At 35.4% G+C, this 15,466-nt stretch overlaps 2 protein-coding genes across 7 annotated transcripts in view; one reads left to right on the top strand and one right to left on the bottom strand.

The window, feature by feature from the left end:
- The window catches only part of LOC107661844 (UPF0585 protein C16orf13 homolog B-like), a 5,633-nt gene extending 2,878 nt beyond the window's left edge, over positions 1 to 2,755 (top strand). For both annotated transcript variants that reach the window (XM_016451623.1, XM_016451622.1), the window contains exon 7: positions 809 to 2,755. In XM_016451623.1, coding sequence (XP_016307109.1) covers positions 809 to 856 — 48 coding nt within the window. In that variant the 3' untranslated portion in view covers positions 857 to 2,755. The remainder of the gene's footprint in view (positions 1 to 808) is intronic.
- Positions 2,756 to 2,939: 184 nt separating this feature from the next.
- LOC107661832 (hepatocyte growth factor-regulated tyrosine kinase substrate-like) overlaps positions 2,940 to 15,466 on the bottom strand; it is a 23,699-nt gene continuing 11,172 nt past the window's right edge. Inside the window, exons 9-21 of one of the 5 annotated variants that reach the window (XM_016451605.1) lie at positions 12,858 to 12,942; positions 11,499 to 11,597; positions 11,324 to 11,419; positions 11,197 to 11,235; positions 10,383 to 10,544; positions 10,087 to 10,297; positions 8,892 to 9,064; positions 8,681 to 8,821; positions 5,349 to 5,535; positions 5,104 to 5,228; positions 4,473 to 4,568; positions 4,217 to 4,303; positions 2,940 to 3,473 (exon numbers count right to left, since the gene is read on the bottom strand). In XM_016451605.1, the coding sequence (XP_016307091.1) occupies positions 3,378 to 3,473; positions 4,217 to 4,303; positions 4,473 to 4,568; positions 5,104 to 5,228; positions 5,349 to 5,535; positions 8,681 to 8,821; positions 8,892 to 9,064; positions 10,087 to 10,297; positions 10,383 to 10,544; positions 11,197 to 11,235; positions 11,324 to 11,419; positions 11,499 to 11,597; positions 12,858 to 12,942 (1,597 nt within the window). In that variant the 3' untranslated portion in view covers positions 2,940 to 3,377. Of the gene's footprint in view, positions 3,474 to 4,216; positions 4,304 to 4,472; positions 4,569 to 5,103; positions 5,229 to 5,348; positions 5,536 to 8,680; positions 8,822 to 8,891; positions 9,065 to 10,086; positions 10,301 to 10,382; positions 10,545 to 11,196; positions 11,236 to 11,323; positions 11,420 to 11,498; positions 11,598 to 12,839; positions 12,970 to 15,466 lie in introns of all 5 variants that reach the window. The other 4 variants (XM_016451604.1, XM_016451603.1, XM_016451602.1 and 1 more) reach the window with 4 other exon arrangements.

Genomic DNA, 15,466 nt, shown 5'->3' on the forward strand with positions numbered 1-15,466 from the left:
CAATAAGCCCCGTGAAGCCGTGGTTTACAGTGAATTTATAACAGCTAAGGGGAGTTGTTAGGCATGATGCGAAGTGGGGCTTATTGCTTTTATAAAACGGTTATTCCATATACGTAGTAAGGTTTCACAAAATAAAACAGAGCAAATAAAGTGTAATGATATTAATAAAAACAGTATTCTTCCACCAAACAATGTAGTTCCTCAGAAACGGTTGTGGTTGCAACAAAGTGGTTGCCAAGCCACAGACAAAAGTAAACAAAGGTGTATGTTTGTAGAGTAATTTACAACAGCTTCGAACGTGGCTCAGCCAATCAGAATCAAGGACCGGAACTATCCGTTTTATAAAACCTATTTTAGAACCATTTTTATTTTTAGCATCATGACATCATACAACAATTAAGAATATTTTGTCCCATAATTCTAATCACCATAATGTTTTACTTTATTATTATCATCAATTTGTTTGTAATTCTCATTCTCTCATTTTTCTTTATTTAAATTAGAATATATTACAATCATAACATGCAAATTTAAAATTCACACTGTATTAATTCACTGAATTCACACTGCAATCCAAGTTTTTGTGTAACAGTAATGAGGATTTGGGAGGTTTTAATTGCTAAATTATCATAACAAATTCACAAAGCTCTAAATCTTAATGGTCTTAAATACAGGCTTCATTTTCTTTAAGCAAAATATAATTCCTCACGTCTATCTTATGATTTAGAGATTAAATGTGACAGGACATTCTTAAGTTTCGTGTTTGAAACCAGCATTGATAACCTCTGTCTGGTGTGTTATTCAACAGATCGAGATGTCTGAGAGTAACAAATGCCTTGTCTTCAGAAAACCGTAGGAAATCTGTCCATCCAGAGAACATGGATCCAGTTTCCAGGATAAAATATTTACAACGTTTCACTTTCTTTTAGTCAGTTTCTCATTCTGCCTGCACTTCAAACACACAAATTAACAGACTGACATGGTTTTATTGTGCACATACTTTCAGAGTCAGGAAAAGAAACATTTCCACTAATGTGTGACCAATAAAAAACAAGATATTTATTAAATATGATCTTAAAATGTATTATTTTTATCATGAGGCGGATCAGTATGGAATAAAGATGATATTAAAGGGGTTACAGACGTCACCGGTTCTGTGTGTGTGTGTGTTACAAACATGCAGCGTTCACGTCATCCATCAAAACCATCCACAGGCTGTCAACAGTTTTTACAATCGCTGTCTAAAAATAGACTTCCTTTGTCTGCCATTGATCCAGTACTCAATTTTGCACTGTAATTAATTGGTAATGAAACCGCGGCTTTGAGATCGATTGATTGGTCTAGTTCTGCGCAGTCAGGTCTGAACCCCTGGCCAAGCCACTCTGTGAAGATCCACAAAGAGCAAAGACAAATAGATGTGACGTCTGGCAAACTTACATGTAGTATCTGGAAACACCAGCCTATTTACTTTGAATAGATTGGTGATATGCAAATAGCAGTAAAGTTGACATCTCATTGGCTGTTAATTATACGACAGAAGTCAATGTTTGCGCCATCTACCGCATAAATCATTAGCGAGGATTCCACAACACTGACCCCAAACGCAGAGCTTCTGAAGCATCTCTAGAATCGCAACCATGGAAACCAGCACTGGAATGTCACATGATCTTACAGCATTTCAGAGCAAATCGGAACTGAAAACCTGCTATGATGCCGCAGTGACTCTGCTAAAGTCAGCAAGTCTCTTAACCAAAGAAAAAACATGGCTGTCACGTATTCACTCATGCAAACACATCTTAGAAAAATACAAGACAAAGGATGGTTATGTCTTTTTGAATCGTATTGTGTTTGTTTCTCTATGGTACGAATGGCTAACTTCACATCAGCTTAGTTTTATGAGGAAAAACTACATTTGTGAAAATCTAGAGATGGAAGTTAGAGGTAGGATGAATCTCACAACATGTCCAGTTCATATTTTGAATAGAATCTCATTTCTGCCACCTAAGCTTTAGTGAAACTTCTTTGATAAAACATCAACATTATGGGATATTAATTATATGATCATTATGAGATCATAATTTTGACTTTTTATCTCAAATATGACTTAGTATCTCATAATTTTGACTGTCAGAACTATGACTTAGTGTAATAAAAAAAAAAACTAAATTAAGAGATACAATGTCATAATTGAGATTGACAAAACACAATTATGACAAAGTAGAACTTTGACAATGACTTAGTATCTCAGTTTTGACTTTGTATGAGATACTAAAGTCATGATTCTGAGATACAAAGTCTTAATTATGACGAATCTTTTTCTCATAATGACTTACAATGTCAACTTTGAATTTTAAATAAGTTGACCTTATGACATTAATGACATACTGTGTCAATTATGACTTAGTATTGTATAATTTTGACATTACATTTCAACTTGTGTCATAATTATGATTTACCAAAGTATTACTATTTTATGTTGCAGAAATGGGCTTTAAACATTCTAGGACCATTAAGATTCTTTGCATCTTCATAAATCATATTTCCACCAAAACTCTCATATGTTTAACGTGTCAAGGCAACTTGTTTTTTGTTTTTTTTGGTAATTCTAATAATTGTCAATGGTGAATCTCATTACTAATATAGTCATTTTTAAATCAGGATATCAGGATAAAGGCAGAACAACAAATGAAGAGTTCACATGCAAAAGCCTCTAAGTGCCATTTGAAATTTTCTTCTAAAATGATCATTTTTCTCAGGCTCCTGTGTTTATGTTCAGTTATTTCACTTTAATGTCAATGAAAAGAATCTATGCATTGCCATTAAAGTGAAATTACTGAACCTACACATAGGAGCCTGATAAAAATGCTCATTTTAGAAGAACATTTCAAATGGCACTTGAGGCTTTTGCATCTGAACTCTTCAAATATTACTATGTAACTATTTTACAGTTTAAATTAAATACCAATTTTCTGCTTTGCAATAATGAGAATGGAGAAAGGAAACATTTAATTGTCATACCTGATGTCACAATACAAAAAAATGCAATGGTCTAAAATATATTTATTTTTTTAGCGCAAGGGGGGGGGCGGTAAATATGATCTAGACATTGAGTTTTGTGAGATTCCTCCAGTTAAGAGACAAAGGTTCCCCACCAGCTCCATCTGTAGCCTCTCCTCCTTCATTGAAAGAGACCGAGAGAGGAGGGGGACTCAGACAGCCGAATGCTTTTACAATATTTGTACACCTTCATACTAGTATCTGTGGAGCACAGTGAAGCGAGAGCAGGTGCAGGGTGATAAACCCAGAAACAGCAGGGTAAGGGAGGCTTGAATGTAGTGTGCTGGACCTGGTGGGTAAAGGCATATGATGAGCTATGATCAGTCAAATGAAATGAGCTGAGCCTCTGCACTGCCCGGAGGAGCCTGCGCCGGCTGCTGTTGTGATTGCTGCTGCGGACCGCCGGGGGGAGCCATCTGTTTAAAAACACGAGAGGACAACATAATTCAGATTTATAAAGTGCTACAGTCCCAGCACTTTGTCAGAGGCATTGAATCTGAAAGCAGTTTCCCATTCATTTTCCAGTAAAGATTTAAAAAAAGATTTTGAATGTTTTTTTAAAGAAGTCTCTTATGCTGATCAAGGCTGCATTTATTTGATCAAAAACACAGTAAAAACAGTAATTTTCTTTTTAATATAGAAACAGTAGTTTTTATTTTAATATACTTATTTAATATAATACACTATATAAAATACTTGATATAAAAAAAAAAGATAATAAAAAAGCTGAATTTTCGTCAGCCATTAATACAGTCTTCAGTGTCACAAGATCTTTCAGAAATTATTCTTCTATGCTGATTTTCAATTTTGGAAACAATTGTGCTGCTTAATGTTTTAAAGTTATCATCTCGGAAATAATTAGTCATGTTTCGTGTTTATATCAAACTTTGTATAAAAATGTTAACTTAAAAAAAAAAAAAAAAAAAAAGTGTAATTACTTCAGGTTGAGTTTTCACAAATGAAACTGAAGGTCGAGCACATTGCATTTTGCGATATAATATTCTGTCTAGTGTGCTCCACTGTATACTGCATATTTCTGATTAATTTGACCAAACAGTATAAAATGCCTGAGGTGCGTACTTCACAAATACTGTTGAAATAGTAAGAGAATAGTAAGCTATTCCACACAAATAAAACGTTTCTACATAAAAATGCTGACCTGCTGGTACATAGGCTGCTGCCCAGGCATGTAGGGCTGTTGGGGAGGCATGTTGGAGTCTTGTCCTGGAAGAACGGTCATCATATTCTGCAAAAGAAGTTTAACAGCAATCAGTGCCAGTCTCCAAACTTTCCTTTCCATATGGTTTTTGTAAGCAGGGAAGAACATCAGATCTGAGACATACAGGTTGTAATGCAAGACACAACCTGCGATCTGATACAGTAAAACGTAAATATTTTAAATACAGTAAACGTACCTGCATGCTGTATGGCTGGTAGCCCATGTAGGCAATACCGTTGGTGGGGGCAACCTGGGACATCGGGGGCAAACTCTGAGCTTGAGAGACCACGTTCTACAAAACGAACATGCAAACATTCATGCCACACTTTCAAATTAACTGTAGAACTCATTAACTAGACTTGCTCTTCCTGAAGGAAATAACTGTGGAAGCCCCATTTTTTGCTACTGTATAAAAAATGTAAAAGGTAATTGCGACTTTTTAACACACAATTCTGACTTTATAACGCAATTGTGAGTTATAAAGTTAGAATTGTGAGATATAGACACGCAATTGTAAGAAAATAGTCAGAATTGGACTTTATAACTCGCAACTGCAAGTTTACCACACTTCTGAGAAGAAAAAAAAAAAGGCAGAATTAAGATATAAACATGCAATTGAATTCTGAGAAAAAAGTCAGAATTCCGAGATGTAATTTGCAACTGTGAGGAAAAAAAAGTTAATTGCGTGATAAAAAAAAGTCACAATTGTCGTTTTTTATTTTTTTATTTAGTGGCAGAAACGGGCTTCCATAAATAACAGTACTTGTAAAGCAGTAAAATAATATGAACATTTAGGTAAATGTGAAGATGTAAATTGATCTCCTGACCTGGTAGCCCTGTGTCGGTGTGGGCTGATAGTTAGTGTAGGCAGGGGTGGTTGCTTGTCCAGGGGCGGCTGGCTGCCCACTGGTGCCTGCAGTCTGATACATGTAAGCGTTCACCATGTTGGGATCTAAAAGACAGTGAGCAGACACACTCTATTAAATAAAAAAGTGCCACATTTGAAGCTGATGTGGTTTATTCATTAAACTGATTTTTAAAGAGTGATAAAGACAGAGGATGATTGGTTGACCTGTAGCTGACACAGGCATGGCCTGGTACGGGCCACCGGCAGCTGTCTGTCCGGGCTGGTTCATGTAGACTCCATGCATGGGCGACCCCTCCACTGAGCCAGCAGGACTGAACGTTCCAGGATAGCTGGGAGGGCCAGCGGGGGGATACACCACCCCTCCTGCCACGTTAGGAGGCAATGACTGCATCTGCAAGCACCAAACAGCACATTACAAATAGGGCTGCAACAAATAATTGATAAAATCAATAACGAAAATAGTTAACAACAAATCTGATTATAGATTAATCATGTCTTTACATTTTAAAATGCTAGGGAGTTATGTGATTACTTCCATTTCCATAAAGAATCATTCTGACATCAGACTGAAGCCGCAATAGAATGGGAGCACAATAATTCTGACTAAAATAAACATTTTGCTAAAATATTTGTCGTTTGATGTTTAACTCTGCATGTGACACAGAGAGCAGTCACTGTATAGAGACTGTTATACTGGAGTATAAATTTCATATAATTACTGTTTAGATGAATGTGCATGTTCATCCTGCTTCGTAGCAGTTAATATTCAGTCTGCGCTTTGATTTTCCTGTAATATCACTTTTAGTTTAGTGATTTTAATTTTAATTTTTAAGTGGTAATCAATCAGTTTTTTTTGTATAGAAATTTAATATTTATATTTAACCCTTTTCACACATAATGTACAGAACAACCTACATGGATACATTCATTATATTTGTTTACATAACCTTTGGACAGTAATGCACAAGTCGTCCAAAAACAGTTGGTAAAAAATGTGTTAAAATTAATTGATTTATTATTTTTTTATTTTTTTTATTTTTCATCTGATTAATTGATTATCAAAATAATTGTTAAAGGTGCAATAGGTGATGGTCTTCAGAAACATTTTTTGTTATGCTGGTTGAAAGTCTCTTCACATCCCGATAGCAATCATTAAGTTAAGTGGTCTAAATGTCTTTATATATTATGTGGAAGGTGTAGGAACAAGAAATGTTCGTCCAATCAAAACGCTCGGTCCGAGCATTTTAATTGTCTTTCCTACCTGCCTGTCAACATTTGTATTTGCATACCTCTGCGCACCCAGTTCGCGCAGACAGGATACGTCTTTCAGCGCGTTCTCGCATGCTGTGCAGACAGAGCGAGAATGGCAGACAAACATCAACAACCCGATCTTCCTTCCTGGTATTGTAGTACATTTACTAACAGTACTATAAAGTTTTCTCACAGGTGAATGACACATGATGTAGCCCAGCGGTTCCCTGCTCCCTAAGCAGGGGAAATCCTTTGAAGTTTACTTAACTTCAGAACATTCATTCACGGATTTGCGCTGCGCAGCGTCTTCACACACAGACGAAACTTACAAGAGAAGTGTGAAGTGTGACATAATATACCTCTGTAAATAAATGCGACGACTGGAATTGGGAACCGCTGATGTAGCCTATTGTAGTAATGTTGTCTCTGGTATTCTGGTCTGTGAGTGTTTATGCGTTCAGGGGGCGTGGCTTTGAACGGCGATTGCAGAGAGGGTGGGACGTTCGCTTTCAGTGCTATCAGGCTAAAGTTAGCATTTTCCAAGATCTCCTACTGCACCTTTAATTGTCTAATTAGACATAGTTAATTTACTATATATTTACAATGACTTTGACAGTCATTTCAAATTAAACAATGTGAACACTGTAATGACTTTAATATATTTTTATATTAACCCTGAAGTGGTCATATTGTTAGACTAGTTTCATGATGCTTCACTTGAATATGATTCAATATTCTTGCTTGTGTTGATTTAACAAAAAATGTAAATATATATACAGGGTGTCTACAGATATGAACAAGTTAAATTTAAGACTTTTTAAGACCTTTTTAATACCACCTTATGTGAAATTTAAGACCAAGCCTGTGATGGAAATACACATTATATTACATACGTATATTAATATTTAACGCATTTAAATGTAAAAAGAAAACAAAATATCATCACTGTCAAAAATTCTATTTGTTATTACGATATACAGTGAACTTTTCATATCAGCAGACAATATCCCATACAAAATATTCCCACAAAACAAAAGTGTCGCATCACCGAGATTTTTGGTGGTGTAAACAATTTATTCTGAAGCAATATTTTCATCAGTTTTCTGTCAGCTTTTACATACTTAAATCTGCATGTTTTTAATATTTACCACAGGATGTCATTTACCTTTATAAAGGCCAATTTTTTTTTTTTACCTTATTAAATGTATGTGTCATCTTTCATGTCAAATTCTTACAATTGATCAAGAAATGTAATACACTACAGGGCTGTTACCAATCAAATGAAATAATTACAAAATTCCAACAGCAATCAATAATGTTATGGGATTAATGTTGTAAATAAAATTTTGATCATACAAATAAGAAATGTTGGGGAAAAATGCATACTTTTAAGCATGAGACTAAACCGCCAGTAGGTGGCGGTAAGTCACTTATTCATTCAACCGATTCCTTCAAACCTCTGAATCATTCAGTAACAAAAACGCCGGGTGTGGCTTGGAGAATGTGTGCAATAATTCTGTTCTGATCTTTGTTTGGAACTATTTTCGTTGGTGAAATAGAACAAAACAGTCAATTGTGTCTAAAAATGTAAGTAACTTCATATACTTTACTACTTGTTTGTTGAACTAAAATCAATGTAACATTTGCAATCGTGAAAATATTCAGCAAAATAGATCCCTCGTGATTATATTTTGTCACTTAAGTTTTAATCAGGCTATTAGTCCTGTCGGGCAAGTACAATTCTCAAGCCATTTTTCAGTAAACTTGCATTAACCCATTAAAAGTAGTTCGGAGGCTAGTCAGCAAGCTGGTGTTCGACTGTATTCTGTAACCGCAATTCTCTCTGATGACGCGGTAACTACAGCGGAGAAAAAGTACTCTTGATGGACACTCACTGGGTCCATTAGACTGGAGAAATTTTTGTGGTAATGTGACCAAAAATATTTAAGACCTACTGAATCTGAATTGAAGACATTTTAAGACTTTTTAAGGCCTTATTTTAGGAAAACTTTATTTAAGACATGTTAAGACTTTTTACGGACCCGTGGCCACCCTGTATATAGTATTTGTACTTTTTTTTAGCCATTTTAGAACATATAATTAAAAACAGAGAAAAAACATATATCATCCAGCCCTACAACTAACTTACAAATCTCATTAAAAGTAAACTTAACCATTTATAAAGATAACATAATTAACAAATACATAATGTGTAATATTTATCATGACTGATTCATTGATCAGCTCGCTGAAATTGTCAAATGTGTGTGTGTAGCAGTGCACACCTGTGCGTAAGGCAGCGAGAACGCAGGCATCTGTGCTCTCATCTGAACGGTGTGTTTCTGCTGCTCCAGACGCATCTGTCTCTCCTTCTCCTGCTCCTGCAGACGCTGGATTGCGAGCTGTCTTTGCATCTCCAGGTACTCCTGCAGTAACCAATCAGAATCAGTGTTCCTTCATCACATGATTCACAGACTCAAAAGAAAAGCTACTTGCCTGTTTTTTCTGCCTCATGATCTCCAGTTTCTGGGCGAGCTGGATTTGTCTCTGTCTCTCTGCCTCCTCAGCAGCCCGTCTCAGTTTCTCCCTGTGCTCCTCTCTCAGAGCGTTCAGTGCCGCCCGCGCGTCACGCACCTGCGCCAGTTTGTCCTGAAGACCCTCATAGTACACTGAGCGAGAGAGTAGACAGCATTCACTATCACAAGGCACCTTGTAATTCAAAGGCGTTAGGGACAATACTTTGAAACTGCAACCCAACCAGCTTCAATATATTCCTACATTTTGTGTCATTTGGAAAGAGTAGTTATCTACACTGGAAGTTACTAACAAAAAGATCAAGCTAACAGCTTGAAGGCAGCAGTTTCTAAATATATTTAGAAAGTTTTAAATTGAAACCAAGATACATAGTTTAATTTATTTTGATATTTACATTTAAACTGATTCATTTACAAATTATTTATTTCTAATTATTTTAGTAAATATATTAAGCAGTTGTTATGCATGTGTTATTTACTGTCCTTAAATGAAATCGTGAGAAATCAAAATAAATCCTGAAACTGAAACTTATTCATTTTCAAATTATTTATTTCTAGACATTACTATAATTATATAATAAAAATAATATAGTTACTATATTTAAAATATTTAGTGGGAAATAAAAAAAAAAACATCTAATTTATTTTGATAAAAATCTATTCATTTTACATTTATTTCTAATTATTTCAGTAAATATGCAAAAACAAATTTATTATAAAAAATATTATAAAAATGGTACAATTTAACATTAGTTAGTGCATTATGTATCATGAACTAACAACTGAACAACAATTATGGTTAATTTGAAACCTTTAGCAGTGTGTACTGTTTTGACCCAAATGATTGTTTTGCAAAATGTAAATTGAATTATATTTAATAGCAAAAACCAAATGTGGTGTTTTTCACTATTTGGTATCAATGAATTAATAAAGGAGGTTTTCTATGCACAAAGGAAAGACCTCACTAACTGATAATGAAATTATGTTTTGATTATTTTCCTTGGCAATAATTAACGGTTTTATTGAATAGTTGTCGCAGCTCTATATCAGATCACAACATGTTTTGAACCCCATTTACACCTATATTTAGCACTGTGTGTCAATGCTGATACCAGGTGGACACGGGCTTGAGATACAAACATGCACACATGACTCACGTCTCTTTTCATCCAGCTGGTTGAGTATTTCCAGCAGCTGTGGGTGCATGTTGTTGATGGACTGGAAGAGAGAGAGCACAGCGCTGTCGTTGGTGATGCTGCGGCCGCGCATGTGGTTGCTCTTCATGCGGTTAAGGAAGGTGGTGACGGCGTTCTGCAAGGCCTTCAGGAACTGCTCATGGTTCTCCTCAGATTCTCCATTCTGATACTGCTGCTGAAGAGACAGATGCAAGACGTTCAGTGCAGAACATGATTCAACAATTGTCTTGATTCTCCATTTCCAGTGCTGCAGGTACCTCCACTATGTTGATGGGTTGGACCGGAGCAAGGCTTTCCACTGGTTGGCTGATTGGCACGGGCTCAGCCAGTGAAACTGGAGCAGGAGCAGAGGGGGTGGGACTCTTGCGAACCTCTTCCTGTTTTTTCTCCCAGTAAGTTCTGTTTAGGTAACGGGCCAGCTGAAAATATTACAAATATTATTTAACTACACTAACTGGGTTTTTCCATTTACTACCATTCAAGGTTTTTTTTTTGTGTTTTTTTTTTTAAATAATACTAAAAAGTTTGTCCTGATAAAAAAATCATTGTCTTTTTTCCAAATGAAAAAATACTTAAATACTTGTGCAAAAGTGTCAGTAAAGACATAATGTTACAAAAGATGTCTATTTCAAACAAACGCTGCTTTTGATTTTTCTTAATTATGAAAGAATCCTGAAAAAAATGGGTAACAGTTTCTGCAAAAATACTGAGCAACACAATTGATAATACACAATATATAATTGGGTAACAACATTGATAATAATAATAATAATAATAAAAAAAAATTCTTTAAGCATTTTAGAATGATTTCTGAAGGATCAGACAGGAGAAATTATGCTGAAAATTTGCATCACAGGAATAAATTACATTTAAAACATATTCAAACAGAAATACAGTATTTTCAATCAAATAAGTGCAGCCTTGGTGAGCATAAGAGATTTTCAAAAGCATTTTTTAAAAACAAAAAAATGTTTTTTGAGCAGCAGTGTACATAATTACATTAGATTATTGACATATTTACTGTACTAATACAAAATCAACTATTTTTGAAGGAACTGGTTGGTTTTTCACCTCTGGATCTACATCTTCAGCCGATGGAGCCGATGAGTTCTGAAAGGTAAAAAGAGAAACGATTTACCCATTAAACATAAATTTAGACAAGGCGTTTCAATTAATAACTTCAATGAATGTTTCTTACCACGGGAGAGGAGTAGAGAGTGCTGACAGGAGGGGCAGAGGAAGTCACAGGGGTGGGATCGGCTTTGGGGTACGCAGAGTAAGTGTTCTTCTGTCTCTGTAAACAAACAATCATCATGTGACCCCTTATTTATGCTGATGCTGAACGGCTGGCTTACAGGTATTAGACATCGTACCATCCTCTCCTTCTCCTCGGCCTCACTCTGAGACAGCGCGATGGCCAGCTGCAGCTCCTCTTCCTCCTGCAGCGCAGCCTCATCTCTCTTAGGAGGCATCTGAGGAGCAGAGCAGCAAGAGGAGGTCAAGAAGAAAACAGCAGGAAGATGTGGAGAGGGAGCCGTACACGTTTTGATTACATTTTGTTTTATTTATATATTACCAGTGCACAAATATAGAAATTTTGGCAGACACAATTTTTGTATTATGTTTTTTAAAAAACAATATTGGCTAATATTGGATTTTATAGAATAATAATTAATAATGAATAATTAGTAAGGGGTCAAATCATTGGCTTCCACTGATTCGGACAAAACAAAATAAATTAATTAAAACACACCAACACTGATACTGATATGATCACTTAAATGTTGTGCATCTATATTAAAGGTGAAGAGCGTAATTTCTACAATATTAACAGCACCAAATAAAACTGCAATTTGTCTGTTTGCCTGACATAACATTGTGTCTACCATTGGTGTGAATCTGATTAATTGTTATGAATATACATGTTCAAAAGTTTGGAGTTAGTAAGATTTTTTTAGTGGCCAGAAAAAAATATTTCTTATTTTTTAAGAAATAATATTTTGTTCAGCAAGGATGCAATAATTTGATCAAATATGACAGTAAAGACATTTTATTTTTATAAAAAAAAAAAAAGTTATTTTGATATTTCTATTCATCAAAAAAATCCTGAGAAACATCAACATTCTCAACATTGCTAATAGTAAGAAATACTTTATGAGCATCAAATCAGCATATTAGAATGATTTCTGAAAGATCCACTGAAAACTGGAGTAATGATGCTGAAAATTCAGCTTTGCATCACAGGAATAAATTACATTTTAAAATAAACTAGAATAGAAAACTGTTGTTTCAAATAGTAAAAAGTTTACTTTTTTTTTTTTTTTACTGTATTTTCAATCAAATAAATGCAGCCTTGATGAACAAAGAGACTTCAAATTCTTATCATATTATAATTAAATTAACAGCTCCTACAAGAGCCAGCTGTTTTTTCAGTAATTTTATTTGGTCATACTAGTGGCACAGAAATGATACACTTCACCTTTAAATACAGTGTTTATTACTGATTGGAGTGGGATTAATGGTAAGCACACAAACTAGACAGTAATATGTGCTCTCACTCATGAGCCTCAAAACTGCTTTGCATTCAGGGTCCAAATAAACTTGTGCGTGAATGATAAACTATTGGTTTATTGTCCGTTTCAATAAATTTGGTGGTATGCTTCATAATTGTGATGCCCATGAGAGTGAGCCCTCTATGAAATGTAACTACTTACTGATTCGGTGGGCACTACCTGAGACTGCTGGGACAGAGGGCTGGTCAGGTACTCAGGGGGAAGCTCGGACTGCCCAGTGCTGGCGGCCTTCCCTTCGGCTTTCCTAGGAGGGGGAGAGAGGGAGGGGTGGCTGGTGAGGAGACACACACATCCTGGTAAATCTCTGGTAGTCAGCTACAAGAAGATATTACACAGATATAAAGACATTTTCTGATAAAAGATGGGGGAAAAAAGCTGCCTTTCTGTCTAATGCCTACATCAGCTGCAACCTAACTGAGATAGGTCATAAGTGACTGATTTGGGACAACATCTATATACTACAATTAAAAAAATTGAAGTCATAAGAAAAACAAATGTTTTTAAAAGAAGTCTCTTTATGGAAGAAAAATAATGCCATATGTCTTTGAAACAAAAAAGCTCGTTGAATAGCACTAACTGAAAAAATAATGCATTGCATTAACAGTGCTTGTATTTCAGTGCCTTGTATTTCCAGGGCTTGCATTTTTAGGTCCTGAAATTTAACATAGTTGTTTATTTAAGCTGTGAATATTTCAATTCAAAATATTTCACACACATTTTCATAATTAAAAATTCAATAATTCATATTCACCTTCCAGAATTCACTTCCAAAATATTCAATCTGTTTAAAAACACGATGTATAATATTCGACAGGCAAATTTCGGTCCATTTTATTTCACTTTCCAAATTCGCTTCCACAAATTAAGTGCTTAAAATTGGACAGAAAATTCGGCATTGCACATCCGGGAGCTGCAGGAATAGCAGTAGAGCACCGATGCATGATCTCCAGCTGCTGTCAGTCACTCACCAGCAGGTGGCGCAAGCGGCTGTTGATGAAGACCAAAGCAACAAACAGCTGGATTAAATCATTCATTCACAAAAACTGATTTGCAGAAATGGAGCAAGCGCTAAGTAGAAGACCCTCATACATAACACTCCAGGATTCCCTAACGACGCGTAACGCGCCTCAGTGAACTAATACAGTGATATAAGACCTCAGATCTCAGAAAACGCTTTATGATTAAGCGAACTATATACAGGCAAGCAAATGAGGTCAGAAGAACGCAACGCGCTGCATTTTCTTTATAATTGCTTTCCCTTACCACTGATCTATAGAGTCAACAGTCCTACAAAGATATCAATACCATGATTAGTTTTAACAATATGCAACCACTTTATATTGACATAAAAATAGGGAGTTCAAAACCGCCTGGGTGTATTGTTGATGCAAATTTAAACCGGAGAAAACATTGACGCGCTATCGCACCCAAGGGACCGTCGTCTGACAATTCCACCGACTGGGTTAAAACGTCCAATGTATTTTAAATAAAATGACTTTTAACATTTAAAATAACATACTGTCAAATTGTAAAGCTCATATTGCTCATAGTGATTTACTACAAGTGAGATTTTGCCAATACCTCCCTTCATATATGTACAGTACACAATTATTTACATATAAAAGATCCCTGGAAAGGGTTTTTTCATGTTCCAATGGCTGTAGTACATTGCTAGATACAAGACTAACTTACTACAGGTTAGATTTTACCAATATCTCCCCTACGGTATGTACAGTACACAAATATCTTTTAAAAAAAACTACAGTAATTCACCAGAAGGATTTATTTTTCATGTTCCACGGGTTGTTGTACATTGCTAGTTACAAGACTGACTTACTTCATGTGAAATTTTGCCAATATCACCCTTACTGTATGTACCATTCACAATTATTTAAAACACAAACAAAAAAATCTGTAAGACCCCAAAAGGGATTTTCCATGTTCCAAAGGTTGTAGTACAAAATATTGCATACTTTATGTACAGTAAGGGAGGCATTAGCAAAATGTTACCTATTATGTCAGTCTAGTTACTAGGAATGTACTACAACCTTTGGAACATAAAAAAAAACTTTATATGAATTACAGTAATTTCTTAAGAATAATTATATACAGTATATACAGTGAGGAAGATATTGGCAAAATTTCAACTGTAGTAAGTCAGTCTGGTCACTAGTAACATACATAATTTGGAACACGAAAAACCCCATTTTGGTTAATTACTGTAATTTTTTTCTTAAAAAAATATTTGTGTAGGGTACATACTTAGGGAAAGCGAGTTATTGGCAATATATATTCAATCAGTTTGAGTAAATTATTCATTTACTGTAAACATTTATTTGAAAAAAATATTGGCGTTCGTTTTGTACTGTGAGGTAAATTTGCAGACGGTCCCTAAAGCAGCCTAGGCGAATATGCAGCGAATATCAAACCTAAAACTACAGCGTTTGGTTTTCTATGGGAGAAAAAAATGGTTTTGTGAAACTTTGTGGGTTGTGGGCTCATATTCTGGGCTATGCTTGATGCATTAAACCACGTTAAGTGTTTTCTTTATGGGAAATGTTTAACATGCAGTTTTGCGCGTTCCGTAACTTAATAATAATAATAATAATAATTAATTACATTTATATAGCGCTTTTCTAGGCACTCAAAGCGCTTTACATTGTCAGGGGGTATCTCCTCATCCACCACCAGTAGAATAAATAGGCGCCGGGAGCACACATCATTCACTTCTTCGTCTGAAGCTTGCGTCCGCAGCATGGCAAGAAACC

The sequence above is a fragment of the Sinocyclocheilus anshuiensis genome, unplaced genomic scaffold, assembly GCF_001515605.1.
Source record: "Sinocyclocheilus anshuiensis isolate Anshui unplaced genomic scaffold, SAMN03320099.WGS_v1.1 scaffold47, whole genome shotgun sequence".
Taxonomy (NCBI): Eukaryota; Metazoa; Chordata; class Actinopteri; order Cypriniformes; family Cyprinidae; genus Sinocyclocheilus; species Sinocyclocheilus anshuiensis.